This window comes from Dipodomys ordii, unplaced genomic scaffold (genome assembly GCF_000151885.1).
Source record: "Dipodomys ordii isolate 6190 unplaced genomic scaffold, Dord_2.0 Scaffold4, whole genome shotgun sequence".
NCBI classification, from domain to species: Eukaryota; Metazoa; Chordata; class Mammalia; order Rodentia; family Heteromyidae; genus Dipodomys; species Dipodomys ordii.
The window spans coordinates 24037490-24060417 of NW_012267220.1; the positions used below are offsets into that span (position 1 = coordinate 24037490).

General features: G+C 38.5%; 1 protein-coding gene across 1 annotated transcript; it reads left to right on the forward strand.

Annotated features, from left to right (window-relative positions):
• The first annotated feature begins 601 nt into the window (after positions 1 to 601).
• Positions 602 to 22018, forward strand: Eri1 (exoribonuclease 1). The gene is made up of 7 exons (XM_013023486.1): positions 602 to 878; positions 3029 to 3204; positions 6414 to 6624; positions 7986 to 8069; positions 11093 to 11202; positions 12739 to 12853; positions 20561 to 22018. The coding sequence occupies exons 1-7, from the start codon at positions 759 to 761 to the stop codon at positions 20801 to 20803; spliced, it is 1059 nt and encodes a 352-aa protein (XP_012878940.1). The 5' UTR covers positions 602 to 758; the 3' UTR covers positions 20804 to 22018.
• Positions 22019 to 22928: the final 910 nt, after the last annotated feature.

Sequence of the window (22928 nt, forward strand, 5' to 3'; positions counted from 1 at the left end):
TTATAACAAGTGAAATTGGGGGGGGGGTAGGCAGATGGGAGTGGGGTGAGATGGAGGTAAGGTAGGAAAGCAACCTTGAGTAGAAGATTTCAAGGTTTCAAGAGCATCTGTGGCCACCAGGGGTGTCAGCATCAGAGGTGGCCTTGGTCTCAAGCCATATCTCCACTTGGATCTGTTTCAGTGAATTAAAAAACATGAAGGTCACAAAGAGAAAATCTGCAGTCTCAAGGGAGAAAGAACAAATGCACAAAAGCACAAAAACCGTATTGCCATTAGAATTTTCAAAGCAACACTGGATACAGAAAAATCAATGGAGTTAATATTTCAAAATAATGCAAAAGACTTCAGAACCTGCAGAAAACATTAAATAGAAAAGGCCTTCAACACATTTCCCATCAACTTCATAGCGTCCCTCATTAACACTAGAAAGGAGGCTAGCTCCAGCTTCAAGGAAACGCCAGGGTGTGGGCTTCAACAGGGATGACCACGCCCACTTCCCCTCCCGCGCTTGCGCCTCTCGCGCCTCCTGGCCGCTCCGGCGTTCCCCGCGCGCGCTCGCCTAGTGCGCCTGCGCAGCAGACGGACGCCACACGCTCCCGGAAGTGGGAGGTGCCCGTCGGAGTTTGTGTGGCTGCCGCCGCGGGAACGTGAAACCCGGTAATTTTTCAACCGAGAAGAGCGAGGCCGGAGGGATTTGGCGGAGTGAGAGCGAGCCCGGGTGCAGCTGCGGTAGCTGGCTTCTGGGTGCAGGAGCCGGCATGGAGGAAGATGAGCCGAGTGGACGGCGTCGCGATGGCGAGGCCCTGGCTCGCGCGCAGCCCGGGTCGCCAGAGACGCCGTGCGAGGAGCAGCAGCAGCGGCGGCCGGGCCATCTCGAGGTGAGCCGCGGGTCCGCGCCCCGCCAGCCCCTCTCTGCCGCGGCCTCCCTCACCGGGGACGCGTCTTGGCTGCAGCCGGCACGCCCCGGGCCGCCCCGGACCCGGATCGGGGCCCGGTGAGCACCCCCCCACCCCACCCCCCGCCTCCACCCCGGGTGTGAGGAAACAGTCGTCGGAGAAGTTCCGAGTGAGAATTCTGCAGCAAACGTTCTCTGTCCACTGTTGCCATTCTACCTCCACCTCGCCCCCGCCCCGTCGGCTCTTGAAGAGGTGGTGGTTTCTGAAGTGGGGAACCCCCCCCCCATCCCCGACCCTCTACCCAGGAGAGGTCACGTTTCTTAGGACGCCAATCTGGGCCCTTTCTCCACAGCGGCCTCTTGAATGGAGCTTCGCCTCTGACTTTTCCCTGTGTCCTACTATTTCCCTCCAAACAGAGTACTGAGGTGTGTGTGTGGGGGGGGGGAGGAGAGGGGGTGGTCCGGGGGCTTGAACCCAGGGCTTGGGCACAGATCCCCATTGTAGTGGCAAAAATTGTAAAACAAACCAAACAAAAATCTTAGATCTTTTTCATTTATTTTTTTTGTTTGATTTTTTTTTAAGTCGCTGTACAAAGACAACTCTGGATTTTATTTATCGATTTTTACGAATAGGATAGTTGCTGGCCAGCACGGTGGATTGTAAATTGTTAACACCCAAGCTAGGCTTTTTTTCTTTCTCTTACAAACAAAAGTTGACTACTTCATACTGAGTATTGGCACGAGGTTTTTCTAGTTCTTCTGTTCTTCCATCTGTGATGTTAACGCACCACAGCTACAAAGATCTTTTTGTAATCTGAACTGGGCTGGTTCACTCCCTTCTGCTGGACCTTCTTCCAAGTACCTCTGGCTTCCCTGCTGTCTTTTGAAGAGAAAGGTCTTTTTCCTTAAGAGTCTTTACGTTTGACTGTCCTACATGCTCCTGCTCCTTCTCTATGTGGCTATCTCATTCTCCTTGATACTTGGAAAGAAACTTTCTTATGCCCTAACAACCCCACTTCTCTCCTCATTGTAGGACATTTTTATCAAAAGTTTTTAAAAATGCAAGTACTAGGGTTGGAACTTAGGACTTCACCCTTCCCTTAGCTCTTTTGAACTAGGCTTGCTGCTCTGCCACTTGAGCCACACCCCCACTTCAAGATTTTTGCTGGCTAATTGGAGATTAGTTTTGGGGATTTTATTTCCTGGGCTGACCTTCATATGTCAGCCTTCTGAGTAGCTAGGATTTATAGGCATGAGCCATCAGTGCTTCTAAAGTTTTTTGTTTGTTAAGAGACGTATGTAGATACTTCAGTATATTTCAAAGTCTTAAAACTTCAAGATATGACAACTGTTCCAAATTGGACTTAGTGACTATCCTATCTTTTAAAACTTGTCATTGGATGCTCCTAATAAATGAGTATAAAAATTTTCTCCCTTGGGCTGGGAAGATGGCTCAGTGGTAGAGCACTTGCCTTGCATGCATGAGTCCCTGGGTTCAATTCCTCAGCACCATATAAGCAAAAAGAAAAAAGCCAGAAGTGGCGCTGTGGCTCAAGTGGTAGAGCTCTAGCCTTGAGCTGAAGAGCTGAGGGACAGCGCCCAGGCACAAAGTTCAGGCCCCCCAAAAAAAATTCTCTGCTGATTTCAACAAAGCAGAGGGATTCAGCTAGTAAATTGCTTTTCTTTTTAGCATATTTGGGCTTGAACAGACCTTGCCCTCACTGGGCTACACATAATTTCATTTCATACTTGTAATAATGCTGCCTAAATACTATTTATCATTTTACCAAGTACCACTTAAGATAATTATACCTTGTTTTGATAGAAAAAGAAACTATAGATCAAAAGCTAATAACCCACCCAAAGTCAGCTGAGTTCTGTACTGAAGTGACTGATTCTGACATTAATTCTCATTTTTCTTCGACTCTTTGCCTTTAAGGAGCCTCCTGACTCAGAATAGAGTAGAGCAAGTTATATTGAAAACACATCTTTCATTTTCCTATCCTGGCCTCTTATTGCTGCAGTGGACATTTTCATTGGCTTTGTAACATATAGAAGTCTCAGAAGTTTGAATCATTGAATCTGCATTTGTAATAATTATAAATTAATCCCTCCCCTTTTTTACTTTTACAGAAAAAGCAACGGTGTATTGATGACCAAGAAACAAATAGATCTGAATTCATTACCTCCAACACAAGTGACTTCAGTGACCCAGTTTACAAAGAGATTGCCATTACAAATGGTTGTATTAACAGAATGAGTAAGGAAGAACTCAGAGCTAAGCTTTCAGAATTCAAGCTTGAAACCAGGTAATTAAAAATAACTTTAGCTGGGGCTGGGAAGATGGCTCAGTGGTAGAGTGCGTGCCTTGCATGCCTGAGGCCCTGGGTTCGATTCCTCAGTTCCACATAAGCAAAAAGAAAAAAGCCGGAAGTGGCACTGTGGCTCAAGTGGTAGAGCGCTAGCCTTGAGCTGAAGAGCTGAGGGACAGCGCCCAGGCCCAGAGTTCAGGCCCCACAACCGGACCAAAAAAAAAAAATAACTTTAGCTGAGTCCCCGTGGCTTAGTCTGTAATCTTAGCTGCTCAGGAGGCTGAGATTGGAGAATCGAAGTTTGAAACCAGCTTGGACAGAAAAATGAGAGACTCTTATCTCCAATTAAGAATGAAAAAAGCTGGAAGTTAAGCTGTGGTTCAAATGGGGAGGAAAAGCTCAGGGTCAGTGCTCAGGCCCTCCCCCCCCCACAACATACACAAAACAAAAATTAAAATTATATAAAGTAGTACATGCTCATCTTCCAACCATAGCTGCCTGAATGTTAAGGTTATTAGGTGTGTATCACTGTGCCTAACTTCAAGTTTTATTTTTTTAGGTTTATTTAATTGACATATGTAGGACATTTTTCTTTTTCTTTGCCTATTCATATTGTTTTCATAAAGAGTTTGGGATTTGCCTGAAATCAAGTAGTTTAAAGAAATCATTTACCAAAAAATGTTTTAGTTTCTAAAATACAGTAGAATGATAGTATGCATCATTTAACTGTATATAGATTGAGAAAATAATACTGTTTGTGTATCTTTAGTGAGATACACATATATGTAGGATGTGAATGGTATTTTACAAATCAAATCAATGATTTTCTATAACTTAGTATATGAGGCAGGAATGACTTTGGAGTCACTGTATTTTGATAAACAATTGAACTGCCCAGCATAAAGGAAAAATTTGATTATATGAAACATGGAGACATAATAGTTAAGTGTACCCCTAAATTCTTATTCCCTTCTCTATGCTCAGAGACAGGACTAGGTCCAGATTTCAAGCCCTAGAATGGTGCAAAAAAGAAAAAGAAAAATTAGGCTTTGCTGCTTTCTGAAAGAGCACAAACGTATTTTTCCTTCTAGATTCTCTATATCATAATTTGTGAAGAACCTTTTGACTTCATCTTTCCCTGCCTTTCAGTTGTGAAGTTACAGTCTGTCACTTATAGAAGATTTTTCTGAAAATTTTTGTCCTTTTCAGATGTGAAGATCAACTGCATACCCCTGGCTTGCATGAAAGCTAGAGACCTAGATGTTTATAAATTTATTCAACAAACTGGTATTGAATTCTAAGCACTAGACTAGGCTTTATCAGAAGGTAAATAAGATATTTCCTTACTGTGGAAATCTCAGACTCTTGGGAAAATACACAAATAATTGCAGTACAAAGTGGCCAGTGCTACATTGGAGTTCTGGCCACTTGTAGCATGAGAATACAGAACATTGAAGCCACACACTGGTGGCTCATGCTGTAATCCTAGCTACTCAGGAGGCTGAGATCGAAGTTGGGCAGGGAAGTCTGGGAGACTTATCTCCAACTAACCACCAACAAACCAGAAGTAGAAGTGTGGCTTATGATACAGTGCCAATTTTGAGCAAGGAAGAGGAGGTAGAGATACAGAACAGAGTATCTTCAATTCAGAAAGATAACACTTGGATTATGTCAAACAATACAAAGAAGGATGGTATTTCAAGGAAAAACAAAACTAGTAATTATTTTTAAAATTATTATTATAAAGGTGATATATAGAGGACTAATTCTTGTTTGTATGTTTTTCTGCTATGATCTTATGCTAAGCTCTTGCTATATAATAATCAAAGTTCTAGAACATGAAAGCATACCACATATTCAGGCAGTGACTTACAGGATGTTTTGTCTGTAGTGTATGATGTACCATTGAACATTGGGGGAAAAGAACCTTTGAAATAGACTGAAACAATAGGTAATATGAACATGGTAAAGAATGAGTTGGAAGGCTGTGATAGTGGAGGTGTTTGTTATTTATGAAGAAGCTATGGGAGCCATAGTAGAGATCATTAAGGAGAACTAGATTCTTGGTATTTTGATGAGGTGGGTGGGTTTTGTTTTTTTTAAGGTGAGTAGTTGAATGGGGAGGAGCAAGGGGAAGTAAAAATGATGGATTTTTTTTGTTCCAAGAGCTAGTTTTTACAGCAGTTTCTCAAAAAAAAAGAAGGAAGGAAAAGAGAAAGGGAGGGGGAAGGGCATATGCAGTAGTATATACCTGTGACTTCATGCCCTTACTCCCAACACCCCCCTTCCCTAAAAGGATGAAAGAAAGAAAGGGAGACTAACCAGGTAATGCAAAGCTTTCACCGAGAATCTACTGAGTGTGATAGTGTTCTTAAGGACAGTAAGAATGATATCTTCTAAACTAGTTTCCAAAGCAACTAGCAGCTATTCAACTTCATATGCCAGGATTACAGTAGTTTCATATTCTTAAAGATTTTTTTAGTCGTCTAACCTATAAATGCCAATAAAAAAAGAGCATAATAAGGCCAACTTACCTGAATTTTCATATCAGACATTTATACATGACCTATAGAATAACAAAAATTTCAGGTTTTAGAAGTGGAGCTGTGGCTCAAGTGGTAGAGTACTCACCTTGAGCTGAAGAGCGCAGTAACAGCACCCAAGCCCCATGACCGACCAAAAAAAAAATTCAGGTTTTGTGTGTCATCTTAATCTGTGGGGCACTGTGGCTATATTAGTGGTATATGTGGATAAGGCTGAAGGTTGGAAGTTGTATATGGTTTGGAGAAAAGGTTCATGTTGTCTGTTAACTTAGCTTTGAATTTTGCTTCCCTTACATTTATTTTAGCTAGCATTTGATAAATTAGGCTGTGACTTGTCAAGGTTCAATCCAGTACCAGCAGATAAAAGTTCTGATCCTTGGGACTGGGAAGGTGGCTCAGTGGTAGAGTGCTTGCCTTGCATGCATGAGGCCCTGGGTTCGATTCCTTAGTTCCACATAAGCAAAAAGAAAAAAGCCGGAAGTGGCGCTGTGGCTCAAGTGGTAGAGCGCTAGCCCTGAGCTGAAGAGCTGAGGGACAGCGCCCAGGCCCAGAGTTCAGGCCCCACGACCGGACCCAAAAAAAAAAAAAAAGTTATGATTTTTGAGTGTAAAATTTGCCTAAATAAACTTTATTTTATATATATTTTTATTTTTTTCTATTTAGAGGAGTAAAGGATGTTCTGAAGAAGAGGCTGAAAAACTATTATAAAAAGCAGAAATTAATGTTGAAAGAGAGCAATTGTGCAGACAGTTACTACGACTACATTTGTATTATTGACTTTGAAGCCACTTGTGAAGAGGGTAATCCACCTGAGTTCATACATGAAATAATTGAGTTTCCTGTTGTTTTATTGAATACTCACACCTTAGAAATCGTAAGTGAATTTTGTTTTTAGTAGTAACTATTTTGGTGTCTCTTGTAAGTTTTAGCTAGAACTAGAAGCCTCAGGTGAGTATTTTGCTTTTGTTGTGACATTGTCTTAACAGAAAAGCTTTACTAAGGCATTTTTAGGAATTGCTTCTCTTTTTTTTCCCATGATAACAAAATCTCTTGGGAAGTAAAAAAACAAAAACATCGTAATGCCTGGTCCTAGTCTCAGAGATCCTAATTCAGTTTGGTGGTATTACCTAGCCCCTGACATCAACATATAACTTAAAACTTACCGTTTTTTTGGTTTTTTGTTTGTTTTTAAAATGTGTAATCCAGTTAAAGACTACTGCTGTAGGCATAGGCACTCTGATTGCTATGAATGATAATTAACAGAAATCACTGTCATCATTCTGATGGAAAATTTATGGGGAAAACAACGAGCTGGGCATCAGTGACTCACGCCTGTAATCCTACTCAGGAGGCTGAGATCTGAGGATCTTGGTTTGAAGCCAGCCCTGGCAGAAAAGTCCCAGGAGACTGTTTTCTCAAATTAAGCACTCAAAAACTGGAAATGGTGCTGTGACTCAGGTGGTAGAGCATTAGCCTTGAGCACGAAGAGGCTCAGAGGTAGTGCCCAGGCCCTGAGTCCACAACCAGCAACAAAAAATGCTGGAAATGAAGCTGTGGCTCTAGTGGTACAATGCTAACCTTGAGCTAGCCTTGAGCAAAAGAAGCCCAGGGACAGTGCCCAGGTCCTGAGTTCAAACCATATGACTAGACAAAAATAAAAATAAATAAATAAAGGGAAAAATGATACTATAAGGGCAAATTGATTTCACTTTTAGGGACAGTTCTCCCTTATTTAGATTTTAGGTTTATAGTTTTAAAGTAGTACAAAGTTTTCAATGTTTAGTTCTTCAAGAAATGTTCATTTAAGTTTTGATTTAAAGGTTTGCTTTCAAACTCAGTATCTTAATTTTTTTTTAAATTGCAAAGCAAATAATTTTAATCAAAATATCAGAGGGCTTTGTTAGGGGAAATGAATCCTTTAAAAATTCTAGGTGGGGGCTGGGAAGGTGGCTCAGTGGTAGAGTGCTTGCCTTGCATGCATAAGGCCCTGGGTTTGATCCTCAGCACCACATAAGCAGAAAAAGCCAGAAGTGGCACTGTGGCTCAGGTGGTAGAGCACTAGCCTTGAGCTGAAGAGCTGAGGGATAGTGCCCAGGCCCAGAGTACAGGCCTCACGACCAACAAAAAAAAATTCTAGATAGATCTGTACCATGAACACCTATAAAGTCAGAGCACTTTTGTTCAATGTGTCATGTAGTTTATGCACATTAAAGTAACTGTTGCCTTCCTTTGTAGGAAGATACATTTCAGCAGTATGTGAGGCCAGAGATGAATACACATCTGTCTGATTTCTGCATCAGTCTTACTGGAATTACTCAGGTTGTGATCTTATTATTTCAAATTAGAGACTTGCTTTCTACAAAGTTTAGGAATTACTGTTACGAGTAATTTAATGTGTTCTCCTTGCTTGGGGTAAAGGTCACCATATTGTAATCAACAAATAAATGGTTGGACAAGGTGGTGAATGTACTCCCAGCTCCTAGAAGACTGAGGTGGGATGGTCACTTGAGCCCAGGAGTTTGAAACCAGCTTGTGCAGCATAGTAAGATCCTCATCTTAAAAAACAAAAAGCAAATCATGTATCATATACTTTTCCCTTTAAAGAGTTGTAATGATACATCTTAAATATTTTATTTGTAAAATAGAGAATTATCTGAGTGTTATTGTGTTCTACTTGGGGATAAGTTTTAGAATGTATCAATTTGCAACCTGACTATATTTACTCTTATGACGTGCTTGTATTTTAATGAGTAGGTCTTTTATTTACTTTCTTAATTCGCTTATTCTTTCAGTCATTCTGCATATGGTTGGGTGTCTTCTATAATATATGCCAAGGAACTAGGTAGGGATTCAGAAACAGACAGATGTGGTTACAATAAAGTTAAGAGTTAGAAGTCAGGGTATTTAGCATCTGCATAAGGTTTCCATTGATGACAGGAAATACAGGATGTGGGCGGGATCCTTTCATGTTTTATGCTGGTTACCTTGGGCTGAATAAAGATAAGTAGGGGGAGGACTGGTCATTTCAGGCATGAAACAGCAGAATTTCATGTAGTGTAGGGTGGCTCAAATGTACATGATCTAATGAAATGGTCAAGATAGACTGTGTCAGGCCAGCTTAAAAGGTTCTCCTGGATCCCTTATCTTGAAAGTCTTGCAGAATGTCTGGAGGGCATTTTGTGAGAGTGGTTGATTGGGCTGGTACATTTTAGGAAGTATTGTTTGGAGAGATCACTCAGGAGATGATGGCTTACAGCTGATAAGAGATTGCCCTTTACTCTTTTTTTTTTTTTCAAATTTCTTACTGTGATTTAAGTAGTTACATAATTTTCCAAATTTCACAGTATTGTGGGATAGTGCTTAGTTAAAGTCACAAACACATTCTAACTTTCATGGGGCAAATTGTCTATCATGGTCTATAACATTTATGAGTTCTATGAGCTTTGCAATACAGTTATTTCTTCCACATTTCTTTTGTTTTGCATAGCATCAACTGTTCCCTCTTTCCCACTTGTTCCCTCCCTCTCTTCGCTGCCATTGAGTTGCTTAGTTCATTTTGATCAATGTCCAGTGCAGCTGATGGGTCCTGCTGTTGTATGTTTTTCCCTGATTCCCTCTAGTGCTGTGTCTTCCTCCTGGTTTCCCTCCAGTGTGCACATATATACCATATATGTAAGCAGCAGTAGAGGGTTATTTATTAGTGATTCGACCAGATGAGTTTTGTTTCTTAAGTCTTGTTAATTTTGTCTTATCATCTTACATTTTGGATTTAGCATCCACTTATCAGGGAGACCTGTGCCGTTTGTCTCTTTGCTCTTGGCTTACCTTACTCAACATGATTTCTTCCAGCTCGATCCATTTCCCTGCAAATGCCATTATTTTGTCCTTTCTAATGGCTGCATAATATTCCATTGTGTATAGATACCACAATTTTTGGATCCATTCATCTGTGGTGGGACATCTGGTTGTTTCTATATCCTGGCTATTGTGAACAGTGCTGCACTGAACGTATTGGTGCATGTGTCTGTGTATCCTGGTTCCTGTTGCTCAGGGTAGATGCCTAGGAGTGGTATGATTGGGTCATAAGGGAGGTCAATATTTAGCTTTCTGAGGACCCTCCAGACTGCTTTCCAAAGTGGTTGTATAAGTGTACATTCCCACCAGCAGTGTAATAGGGTTCCTTTCTCCGTATCCCCTCCAGCATTTGTCGTTGGCTGACTTTAGGATGTGGGCCATTCTGACTGGGGTAAGGTGGTATCTTAGAGTTGTCTTTATTTGCATTTCCTTCACAACCAGGGATGGTGAACATTTCCTCATGTGTTTTTTTTGCCATTTTTATCTCTTCTTCTGAGAAGTCTCTCTTTAGTTCCCTTGCCCATTTAGTAATTGGTTTGTTAGGTTTGGGAGGGATTAGTTTCTTGAGTTCTCTGTATATATTGGATATTAGCCCCTTGTCTGATATATTGCTGGTAAATATTTTTTCCTAGTTAGTTGGTTGTCTTTCTAGCTTGGTTGCTATAGCTTTAGCTGTACAGAAACTTTTTATTTTAAGGTAGTCCCATTTGTCAAGTCTCTCCAATTTGTTGTTACCCTGGGACTCTGTTCAGGAAGTTCCTTCCTGTGCCTATAAGTTCAAGTGTCTCTCCTACTCTGTCCTGCAGTAGTTTCAGAGATTCAGGTTTGATGTTAAGATCTTCAATCCATTTTGAGTTGATGTTGATGCATAGTGATAGGCTGGGGTCCTCTTTAGTTTCTGCATGTGGCTGCCCAGTTTTCCCAGTCCTAGTAGTTGAAGAGGCTGTGTTTCTTCCACTGTATGTCTCTGGTTCTTTGTCAAATATCAGCTGACTGTAGAAGTGTGGTTTTATTTCTGGATCTTCTATTCCACTCCATTCGTCTTCGGGTCTGTTTTTGTGCCAGTACCATGCTGTCTTTGTTATTATGGCTCTATAGTAGAGTTGGAAGTCTGGCATCGAGATCCCTCCTGAGTAGTCTTTTTTGCCTACAATTGTTTTGGCTATTCTAGGTCTTTTGTTCCCTTTACTCGTAAGAATCCATAAACTACTAGGTTGGAACCTATAAAAAGAGAACCACAAGGGATGATCTAAAATCTTATTGGGACAGGATTGTATATTTCAATTAAAGGCAGTTCCTAATACTTAGCTATGGGCAGTTTTTAGTTGACTTAAATGAAGCTTTAGATAGGTTTAAGCCTAGGAATTCATGAAGTTTAAAGCATAAATAAACTATTCTCATATTGTCCCCTACCCTGTAGTTTATGTTTGGGTATTGTGTAGGATTAGCTACCTTGACTTTTACATATTCTGTTTTTATGTTCTCAGGATCAGGTAGACAAAGCTGATCCTTTCCCTCTAGTACTGAAAAAAGTAATTGACTGGATGAAGTTGAAAGAATTAGGAACAAAGTATAAATATTGCATATTAACAGATGGGTAAGTACTGAGGATAATTATCTTTTTTAATCTTCTAAAAATTAAGCATGGATGTTATTTATTCAACTCTTATAATAACCACAAAAGTATAATTTATTAAAAGTTCTGGAATAACCTCATAACAACAGTGTTCCCTTTTCTATTCTTCTTTCTACTTAAAACTTGAATCCTAGGGATGAAGAAGAGAGAAAGCAGTAACAATTTAATCCCAGATTAGAGGGCTGGAAAGATAAATATTAATAATACACAATCTAAAATTACCTGAAATCTTGTTTGAATCCTGACATTTGCTAGCTATCAAGCCTTCACCTTGGCCTCAGGGTTCTTTCATTTCATCCTACCTTTTTAGCCTAATCTACTTGCTATTACTCCTTTTTACAGTAGACGGTGCTGCCCAGGAATTCACCTTGTTTACCTTTCCTCTGTATTTTATACTTTTCTCTGTTGGGAGACTCTTCCTCACTACTTCTATATGCTTATTCAGAGCTTTCCTTGTGTGTTAATCTCATACTATAATTCATATTGATCTTTTTTAGAAAGTCTGATAACCTTTATGAAAATTTTCCACTCTGACTACATATTCTAATAATATATAACTTAATTTTATGTATGTCATGAAATTAGAAATCCTTTAGGATCATCTTCCATAATGTTTACTATAGTGCTGGTCTCAAAAGTATATGCCCAAAAGCATTTATTAATAAAAAGCTAGACGGGGAAAACAGAAAGATTAAAACAAGGATTACATATATTTCACTAGGACAACTCCTGTACCATAATGCTACTATGAATGCTAAAGAAGTAAGTTGTGAACCACTAGTGATTTTTACACTGTGGATGATTTGTACTCAGACATCAACATAGGTTACAAAAGTTTACATGCAAGAAGAGAATGTTGATTAATCACATGACCGTGAGTTTAGAAGTTTTAGAAAATGTTGATCAGCCTCATTTTAATAATACTCATTTTGATAATACTAATAGGTTTTGCTGTCATAACAGTATGTACAGTTCTATAAAATGTCAAATTCTAGAACAGATGATTTCAAAATTTTTGCAGTTTGTAGTGAGAGCACTAACAGAAACAGTAATTGATACCTCCAAAAATAACATCTCAAGCAAAGAGCTTAAGGGTATGTGGAGATTGCTTTAAGATATTAAAAATACACATACAAATAGGACCCTAAGGATAGACACTTTCAATTAGTGTAGTTGAGTATACTCTTGTTGCCAGTATAGTAGATAAGTTGAGGATTTTTGGCTAAAGAGTATAACTTCTATTGTTCCGACTCCCCTCATCTAAGAAGAGCCATATGTGAGCCTGAATTACAAACATGAGCCACCAGCACTAAGGCTATCTTTTTCTTTTTTGAAGTTATTTTTGAGGTGTATTGTAGGAAGCCAGGTTAATTTTTGAAGCTTGACATTAGGTGAATATAAGAAAGTTGACAAATTCAAACTAAAAAGAATGACTCATTTGTGTAGTATTGGCATAGTATTTATTATATGCATTTCTCTCCTGTTTTTATTTACCAGTTCATGGGATATGAGTAAGTTCTTGAACATGCAGTGCCAACTTAGCAGGCTCAAATATCCTTCTTTTGCTAAAAAGTGGATCAATATTCGAAAATCATATGGAAACTTTTACAAGGTAAAATTTCTATACTTTTTCTCTGTATTATCTCAAAATATACTGGCTTGCTATCTTTTTATTTTATTTATTTATTTTTGGGTCCAGTCCTGGGGCCTGAACTCTGGGCCTGGGCGCTGTCCCTCAGCTCTTCAACTCAAGGCTAGTGCTCTACCACTTGAGCCACAGCGCCACTTCCGGCTTTTTTCTTTTTTGCTTATGTGTGCTGAGGAATGGAACCCAGGGCCTCAGGCATGCAAGGCAAGCGCTCTACCACTGAGTTACCTTCCCAGCCCTGTTGGGTTTGATTCCTCAGCACCACATAAGCAAAAAGAAAAAAGCCGGGAGTGGCGCTGTGGCTCAAGTGGTGGAACGCTAGCCTTGAGCTGAAGAGCTGAGGGACAGTGCCTAGGCCCAGAGTTCAGGCCCCACGACTGGACCCCCCCAAAAAAATATATATGTCTGTCTAGGATGGCTTTGTATTGTGATTCTCAGATCTCAGCTTCTGGAGTAGGTAGGAATACAGGAAAGAGTCACTGGTATGCAGCTACCTTCATATTTCTAAGTCACGTGAATTTTCAGTTTTGGGATGTGTGTTGAAATCCTTCTGTGGAAGGTATTCGGCTCTATTAACCTCCCTCTCTTGGGTGTTCTTCCTCACCCTACATCTTTATAATCAAATCACTGGAAAATGAGATCATTCATACTCAGAGTTAATGATTGAAAAGTATGTAGTAATTCCTAACACTTGTTTGTTGTAATGTTTTATTCTTCTCTACTAATTTTCTTTTCTTTCTTTTTTTTGTGGGTCGTGGGGCTTGGGCACTATCCCTCAGCTCTTCAGTTCAAGGCGAGCCCGCTACCGCTTGAGCCACAGCGCCACTTCCAGTTTTCTAGTGGTTTATTGGAGATAAGAGTCTCATGGACTTTCCTGCTGGGGCTGGCTTTGAACCACAATCCTCAGATCTCAGCCTCCTGAGCTAGGATTACAGGCATGAGCCACAGGTGCCTGGCTTTCTACTAATCTTCTTACCTACTTAGGAGGTGAAATTTTTTGTCAGTCATGGGGCTTGAATTCTGGACCCAGGCGCTATCCTTGAGCTCTTCAGCTCAAGGCTAGCATTCTACAGTTGAGCCACAGTACCACGTCCAGTTTTCTGAAGGTTAATTGGAGATGAGTCTCATACTTTCTTGCCTGGGTTGGCTTTGAACCACAATCCTCAGATCTCAGCCTCATGAATAGCTAGAATTACAGTTCTGAGCCACCAGTGCCAGGAATCTAGTGAAGTTTTTTGTTTTTTTCCATATTTTCCTGATTGCATTTATTGTCTTGTATATAGGATTCTTTTAAGTATCTTCTGCACTGCTGGTTTCATGGTCACAAATTCCTTAAAGTTCCATTTAGCAGGGAAGATCTTTTGTTGCTCTTTCAGTAATGAAGAATAGCTTTACTTGTTATGGTAATACAAATATTTCTTATATCTTCTAATTTGTACTCATTTGTTCAGGTCATAAACCTACGAGTGGAATTGCTGGTTTGTAGGCTATGTATATTGTTATTACTAGATAATGCAAAAGTAATTTTCCAAAAGAGTGGTACCTTATTTGTACTCCTATTACTAATGCTAAGTTTTCAGTTGGTGCATATTTTTGTAGGTGTCTGATATTGCCAGACATTATCATTGTTAAGTTAATCTGATGGATGTGTGATGCTTTCATTTGACATCCTAAATGAGAGAAGATATGTGATCACTCATGAAACTGAATTTGTGTGTGTGTGTGTGTGTGTGTGTGTGTCAGTCGTGGGTGTGTATGTATGTGTGTGTCAGTCGTGGGTGTGTATGTATGTGTGTGTCAGTCGTGGGTGTGTATGTATGTGTGTGTCAGTCGTGGGGCCTGAACTCTGGGCCTGGGCACTGTCCCTCAGCTCTTCAGCTCAAGGCTAGCACTCTTCCAGTGCCACTTCCGGCTTTTTCTGTTTATGCGGTGCTGTGGAACCGAACCCAGGGTCTCATGCATGCAAGGCAAGCGCTCTACCACTGAGCCATCTTCCCAGCCCCTGAACTTTTTTTTATTAGCCATATGAACTACTACTTTTTGGTGAAATCCCTAAATCTGTTAGTTTTTTTTTTTTTAAAGGAGCTTAGGAATCTTTTCATACTGGTTTATAGTGTGACTTTGTTATGGTTTAATACTCCCTTCCTTAATTATACTTAGTGATTTTTCCTCTTATTGGGGATTTTTCTTTTGCTCATTTTGTGATTTAAAAAAATTATTTCCAGATGATGGTGACTCATACCTGTATTCCTAGCTACTCAGGAGGGTGAGATCTAAGGATCGTGGTTTAAAGCCAGCCTGGGTAGGAAAATCCATGAGACTCTTATTTCCAGTTAACCACCACCAGAAAACTAGAAATGACTTAAAGTGGTAGAATACTAGCCTTGAGTGAAAAAGCTCAGAGACTCGGGCCCCATGACCAACAACAGCAAAAAATTCTTACGGGAAATTTCAAAAACACACACAGAAATAGACATAATCTTGAGCCAAATTCATGGACATTCTTGTTTCACTTATAACCTTACTTCTTCCCTTTTCCTTATGTTGAGTCAGAAAGAAGACTGAATGGAAAATAGTAGACTAAAAAAGAGTAGGCTAAAACACTGAATAGAAATACAGCATGGACCCAATTGTACAGATGATTTTGGGGGAAAACTCGAACATCTCTTTGGAGTATTTCAGACTCAAATGTAGACTTAACATTTACACAAATTGTATAAATGTATTTTTTCTTTTATAAGCTTGTATGTGAGTTTTGTTTTGTTTTTTCTGAGATACTGGGGGTTGAACCTAGGCCATACTATTGCTTGGCTGGTGCTCTATCACTTGAAACACATCCCCAACCCATAAAAAATATTTCTAAAGCGAGAGACTCAATAGACTTCTTTACTGTGAGTCCCAAACAGGTTTTTTTTTTCTTCTGTTTTTATTTCTTCCTGTACAAATGCTCAATACTGGATTGAATTTAAGATGACACATACTTTGTTTGGTTAGGGTGGGTCAAAGAGTGGACACACATTGGAGGAAGGATGGGTGAGCAAATGCAGTCATATTCAGTGCAAAAAATATAAATAAGCTCACATGAATTTCATTTTCTTCCAGTTATAGTTTCTGCCCTTTGCTCTCCATGCTTGCTAAATGGCCAAAGAGAATCATGTATTTCAAAAGATGAGAATTAGAAAGAACTATTTACTTCTTTCTTGTGCATGCCAGAATACTCTTGCACAACAATCTTAAGGGGCAGAATATTAGTTGCATCTTTAGTATAGTATCAGATTACATACACAGAGCTCTTTCTCAAAGTCAGATTTCAGGCGGAGCAGAAGATCAGAGAAAGCAGCTCTCACCTAGTCGTATTCTCATGTAGAAAGGCAAGAAAAACAATTTTCTTCTAGTTTTTTAGATTGCTTTTACTAAGACTTGAGACTTATTAATAACTTTGTGAAGCCCAAATGGAAGTGTGAGCATTTTTGAGGTTTCTTATTGTTATATGCTATTTTTAAAGACTGTTTTCTTTGAAATCTGAGAATATTTTAACTTGAAGTCGAACATTTTCTTGTTCAGCTGGTTTATGATTTTAGGGAGAAAAAAAGTCTTCCTAAGTAAGCTGGTTCTTGGAGCATTTTTACAAACCATTCAACACAATCTGGCCTGTTTTCCTGCCATTCACTTTTCTACTAGGATACCTTGTTAAGACTTTTCCCTTTGCAGAATCAGAAGATGTGTATGTTGTGTGTGTGTGTGGGGGGGATGTTTTCTGTTGTTCAGGTTTGCATAATTTTTTTAAACAATATGATAGAGCAGGGTACCAGTGGCTCACACCTACAATCCTAACCACTCAAGAGGTTGAGATCTGAGGATCAAGGTTTGAAGCCAGCCAAAGCGAGAAATAGAGCTGTAGCTCCAATGGTAGAACACTACCCTTGAGTACAAAAGCTCAGGGACAGCTATTAGGCCCAGGGCTCAATACCAAAGACCAGCACAGTGAAAAAGCAACAATATGATAGAATGAATTGACCTTTGGCCTTTGCTTAGTAAAGTTAACTTTTTCTGTCACTATCTAAAACTTCTTGTTTTATATTTTGTTTTTATTTTTTTGCAGTGATAAAAATCTGTCACATCTACCCCTTTAGTCATTGTAAAGTGTTGAATTTGATGGTGTTAAATATATTCACATTGTTGTACCATTATCACAATGTCCATCTCCAGAACTTTTTGTCTCCTAAAACTGAAACTGTGCTTATTGAACTTCCTTTTTCTTCGCCTTTGGTGACTATCATTCTTTCTGTCTCTACAAATTTAATTTTTCAACAGACTTCCTCTAAGTGAAATCAGCATATTGCTTATTTAACAGCATAATGTCTTCAAGGTTCATACATGTACTATGTCAGAGTTTTCTTTCTTCCTCTGGTTGAGTAATATTCCATTAAAAATGTATGCTACATTTGAAAAAAATTCATTCGTACCTTCAATGTTTGGCTATTGTAAATAATGCCATAAGGAGGATGAATGTCCACATAACTGTTGTAAGTCTCTTAGTTCTTTAGGAACTGAAAGAATTGGACCACCCATTTTAAAATCAGGTTTTTTCTGTAAAGAAGTTCTAAATAATATTACCACCTTTCAAATGACACATTTGAAAGTTTTTTTCTTATATCTCATTTCTCTTAAAATTTTGATGAAGTTTTTATTTTTTCTGCAATGTATGTCTTGGTGTTATATCCAAATCACTATCAAATCTAATGTCATGAAGCCTTTCCTTATGTTTTCTGCTAAGTGTTTTATTCATTTTAGATTATACATTTTTAATCTTTAATCTACTTGTTTATTTGTCATGTGGTATAAATCACGTGGTATGCATATACCTATAAATACATTTATATGTATTTGAGGATCCATTTCTGGAGTCTATTCTCTTCTGGTACTCTGTTGTTTTATCTTCATCCTGATACTTTACCATTTTGATTACAGTAGCTTTATAGTAAGTTTTGAAATGAAGATAGGTTAGACCACTATTTTTTCTCAGTTGGTTTGTCTGTCTGAGGTCCCATTGAGTTAGTAGATCAGAATTGTCTGTTATAATACAAAAAGTATTTCAGTATACATTAATCTAGATTTCTTTGGATAATTTTGATATTTTAAATCTGAACTATGAGCTTAGAATGTCTTCATTTATTAGTGCCTTCTCAAATTTCTCTCAGCAATATTTTGTAGCCTTCAGTATACAAGTCTTTATCATTTTCTTGGCTAAGTTTATTCCTGAGTACTTTATTCTTCATGTTGCTATTTTAAATGAAGTTTATTTTGTAATTTCCATGTTGAATTTTCATTGTTAGTCTGGAAACAGTGGGTTTTTCTATGTTGATTTTGAACCTGCAACTTTAATTTGTTTATTCTAAAAAAAAAATGTTCTTTTATGTGGAATCTAGGATTTTCTATATAAAACAGTGTCACCTGTGGACAGGGACAGTTTAGCTTTTCCCTTTTGGGTGCCCGTTATTTCTTTTTCCTAATTGTTTTAAGTAAAACTTTCAGTTGTTTTAATCAACTTTTCAACTGTTGTATACAAGTAGTGAATGTGAACATATGGCTATTCCTAACTTTAGAAGGGAGTATGATGTTAGCTGTGGGTTTTCTTACAACTTTTTTTTTGAGGTATTTTCCTTTTGTTAATTTTTAGAGAGGTTTTTGTTGTATCATGAAAGGTTGTTTGATTTTTATTATGCTTTTTACTACACCTGTTGGGGGTGGTCATGTAGTTTTTCTCATTCATTCTCTAAATGTGGTGTACTACATTTTTTTGGGGTCCGGTCGTGGGACCTGAACTCTGGGCCTGGGTGCTGTCCCTCAGCTCTTCAGCTCAAGGCTAGTGCTCTACCACTTGAGCCACAGCGCCACTTCTGGCTTTTTTCTTTTTGCTTATGTGGTGCTGAGGAATCGAACCCAGGGCCTCATGCATGCCAGGCAAGCGCTCTACCACTGAGCCACCTTCCCAGCCCTTTCTTTAAATGTTGAACCATTCTTGCTTTCCAGCACTACACAGTTGTAGTACGTAATCCTTTTAATGAACTGCTGGATTTAGTTTGCTTATATTGAAGATTTTTGTGTTATGATATTTATAAGGGATATATTCCTATGTAGTTTGTCTGTATAGTTTGTCTATTTTTTTTGGTGCCAGTATTGAGGCTTTAAATCAGGGCCTCCCAAGCCAAGTACTTGACTTTTCCAGTAGAAGCTTGTGTTTTACCAACTTGTGCCATACCTCCACTTCCCAGAAAATTCTTTTTTTTCTCTTTGGCCAGTGCTAGGGCTTGAACTATGGGCTTGGGTGATGCCCCTGAGCTCCTTTTACTTAAGGCTACTGCTCTATCACCTGAGCCACAGTACCACTTCTGTTCTTCTAGGATTAATAGGAGATAATAGTCTCATGTACTTTTCTGCCCAGGCTAGCTTCAAACAGTGATCCTCACATATCACCCTCCTGAGCAGTTAGGATTACAGGTGTGAGCCCCTGGTGCCCATCTTGGGGATTCTTAATTACAGATTCAGTTTCCTTACTAGGTATAGATCAGTTTACATAATCTATTTCTTTATGATTTGGTCTTAGAAGGTTGTGTGTTTCTGACATTTGTCTCTCCCAACTAAATTGTCCAGTGTATTGAAAAAGTTATTTTTAGAAGCATATTTTCTAAAAAAAATATAGTAGAAGACACAGTGTGCATTTGCATTATTACAGCTTACAGTAGTTACTGATACTTATCATATGGTAGATTTTCATAGTTTTTTTTTTTTAATCATAGTTAACATAGTGCTTGTTCCGTAGTCTACCAGTAACCCTAGGAGTACTGCTGGTATCATCGTAGTGATGAACCTGCAGTTCCAAGGTACACACGTGACTCTGCAAAAACTACAGGATGTAAAGCTATATCAGTTTCTTTGAAGTTAGAACAGTGGTCCCTAACTTTGTGGAACATGTTTGAATTAGCCTGAAAAATAACATACAACCCTAACCCCATCTTTCATTTTTACTGTCATTAGTTTTAGTCATCTCAGAAAGGCTAATTACTGTTTATATCTATGTAAGAAGTTAGTTACAAAGACCATTATGTTAAATTATTAGTTTCAGTTTAAGAGAAGGTTGATCTTTATATGTCTAAAACCATACAGTCCATTTGTAAATGGTTTGTTAAATTTTATGTTAAATTACAAATGCCTGAGGATTCTGTATTTCACCTAAAATTCTAAGACTATAAACTATGAGAATTTGCTTCATTTGATCAAAAGTATTGCCTTTTGTCTAACTTTATTTTGTTATAATTGATAATTTTGGTTGTTTTAGGGTGGGGAAGTGCATATATATATATATGTTGTTGTTATTAATATGATTGAATAGTTGTACAAAGGGATTACAGTTTCATAGGTCAGTATGAGTACAATGCTTCTTGGTCAGTGTTACTCTTTCCTTCCTTTGTTCTCCCCTATTTTCCTCTTTCCATCCCTATCCTCTAAATTAAGTAGTTCACTTTTTGTATATTATACATTAAATATAATGACTATATTTGCTCACCCTTTCCCCATTCTTGTGTGTTTTTTTTATTTTTAGCTTCACTCTGGCCTTTTATTGCTGTTCAGAGCACTAAAGAATGATTTACTAAGCTTTTTATTTTTCAGGTTCCCAGAAGCCAAACCAAACTGACAATAATGCTTGAAAAATTAGGAATGGATTATGATGGGCGACCTCACAGTGGTCTTGATGACTCTAAGAACATCGCCCGTATTGCAATTCGGATGCTTCAAGATGGATGCGAACTCCGAATTAACGAGAAAATTCACACAGGACAGCTAATGAGTGTATCCTCTTCCTTTCCCATAGAGGGCAGTCCAGCTCCACAGATGCCACACTTTAGAAAGTAACAGAAGTTGGAATCATTCCTATCTGGAGTTGCTACAAAGAGGTAGCAGATGAATACTTATTGAGTGGGCCCTGAAGTGCAAACTTCAAGCACCTTAATTAAACATTTAAATTTTCATTATGATAGTTTGATTAGATGTATGACAGATTTTGTGGAAGTATTGAGTTCTTTTCACCAGCACTTTTGATATGAGCAGTATTTGTTACACAGTAGCAATTCCTGCTTTAGAACTGAATTTTATAATTTGAAATGTCCAAAATGTACTCCTTTTGGTTTTAAAATGCAAAATTTTATTGACTTGTTGCTTCAGTACTATGTGTTATTGATGTGGAAATTTAAAAGGTAGATCTTACCCTCTTATGAGGTTTTCTGAACATAATTCTTTTTGACTTTTTAAGTTTGTAAGTGAAGTTCCACCTGAAATCTTCCTCAGTGTCCTTGAAAGATTAGCTCAAGGATGGCATATGGTACCAAAATCTGCAGATGCTCAAGTCCTTTACAGTAAAATGACACCAGGTTTGCATATAACATGCACGCATCTTTCCATGCTCTTTAAATGACCACTAGGTTACTTGTACTATATAATAAAATGAAAATACTCTGTAAAAACTTGTTGTGCTGTATTGTTTAGGGAATAATGACAAGAAGATGATTTGTACATGGTTGGTACAGATACAAGCATGATAGGCCTAACTACATAATATATGAATAGATTGGAGCTGATCAGTTCTCTACGGTATGAACTCTACTGAAACTGGATCTGACATTGCTTCATTCTGAGGGATTCAGCATGTGCTTACGATGCAACAAATTTAGGTTTTGATTTTTGGAACTTTCTTGTTCTGAAAATCTGCATTTTGGTAAGTTGAGTACAGATGTAGAACCCACAAATACAGAGGGAAAACTAAGTATGGTCAGTTTCAGAAGGTGTTTGATAAACATCTGCATATTTCTTTTCAACTCAATTAGAAAACCTAGGTTAGATTTTTGTGTCTGGTTAAAAATTTCATTACTAAAAGATTAATGAAATGTCAGAAGAAATATTACAAAAAAGCACAAATATCAAAGTTACTCAAGGTTTATAGGCCAAATTTTGTAGTAGCTAAGTAAATCAGTGGATATTTTTGGACTTGGTTGTTCTACTCTTTTTTGTGACATAATTCTGCTTTAATTCTTAAGAAACCATGCTGTGAAATAAATCTAAAATTAATGGTAACCACTTAATTTTACATTTTTATTCAGTATAAGTGAAATGATCAAAACCAAGTGTTTTCTACTTTATCTTTTTTTGTTGTTTAGTTTTGTTTTATTGGTCAGTCATGGGGCTTGAACTCTTGGCCTAAGCGCTGTCCCTCAGCTCTTCAGCTTAAGGCTAGCATTCTATCATTTGAGCCACAGTGCCACTTCAGGTTTTCTGGTTGTTTATTGGCGATAAGAGTCTCACGGGCTTTCCTGCCTGGGCTGGCTTTGAACTGTGATCCTCAGATCTCAACCTCCTGAGTAGTTAGGATTATTGGTGTGAGCCACCGGTGCCTGGCTCTCTTATATTTTTATTATTAAAAACTATTGGTAGCTGGACACCTGTAATCCTAGCTACTCAGGAGGTTGAGACATGTTGATATGGTTCTGAGCCATCCAGGCTGAAAAGTTCTTGAGACTCTTACTGATTAACCACTGAAAAGCTGGAAGGGGAGTTGGGGGCTCAAGTGGTAGAGTGCTAGCCTTGAACAAAAGAACTCAGGGCCTGTATCCAGGTCTTGTTCAAGCTTCAGGACTAGCACAAAAGCAAAGCAAAAACTCCATTGATCACCAACAGTTAGTAAAATACTAAATTTGAGTTACCTAGTAGATGACCACCAAGTATTGAATTTGTTCTGAACAAATTCTAAAACACAGGTATGCTTTTGGATAGAAGCTTTTATTGGTGGAAAGTTTGTGTTTCAGAATTAACTTTCCCTAGATAACTATCCATGGGTCAGTTTCATTGACATTATTTGCTACTCCCTTTTTAATCTTTGATAGTCATTGTAATGATATATTATTTTAACATTATTATGATGTAAATTTCATAAAGGATTTTGAACCCTGGTAGGAGGAAAGTGGACATTTTTCTTGATGTGAGAATT

Coding starts and splice junctions, on each gene's coding strand:
- Eri1 (XM_013023486.1), top strand. CDS start 759: ATGGAGGAAGATGAGCCGAGTGGACGGCGTCGCGATGGCGAGGCCCTG. Junction 3,205..6,413: donor GAATTCAAGCTTGAAACCAG/GTAATTAAAAAT, acceptor TTTTCTATTTAG/AGGAGTAAAGGATGTTCTGA. Junction 11,203..12,738: donor TATTGCATATTAACAGATGG/GTAAGTACTGAG, acceptor TTTATTTACCAG/TTCATGGGATATGAGTAAGT.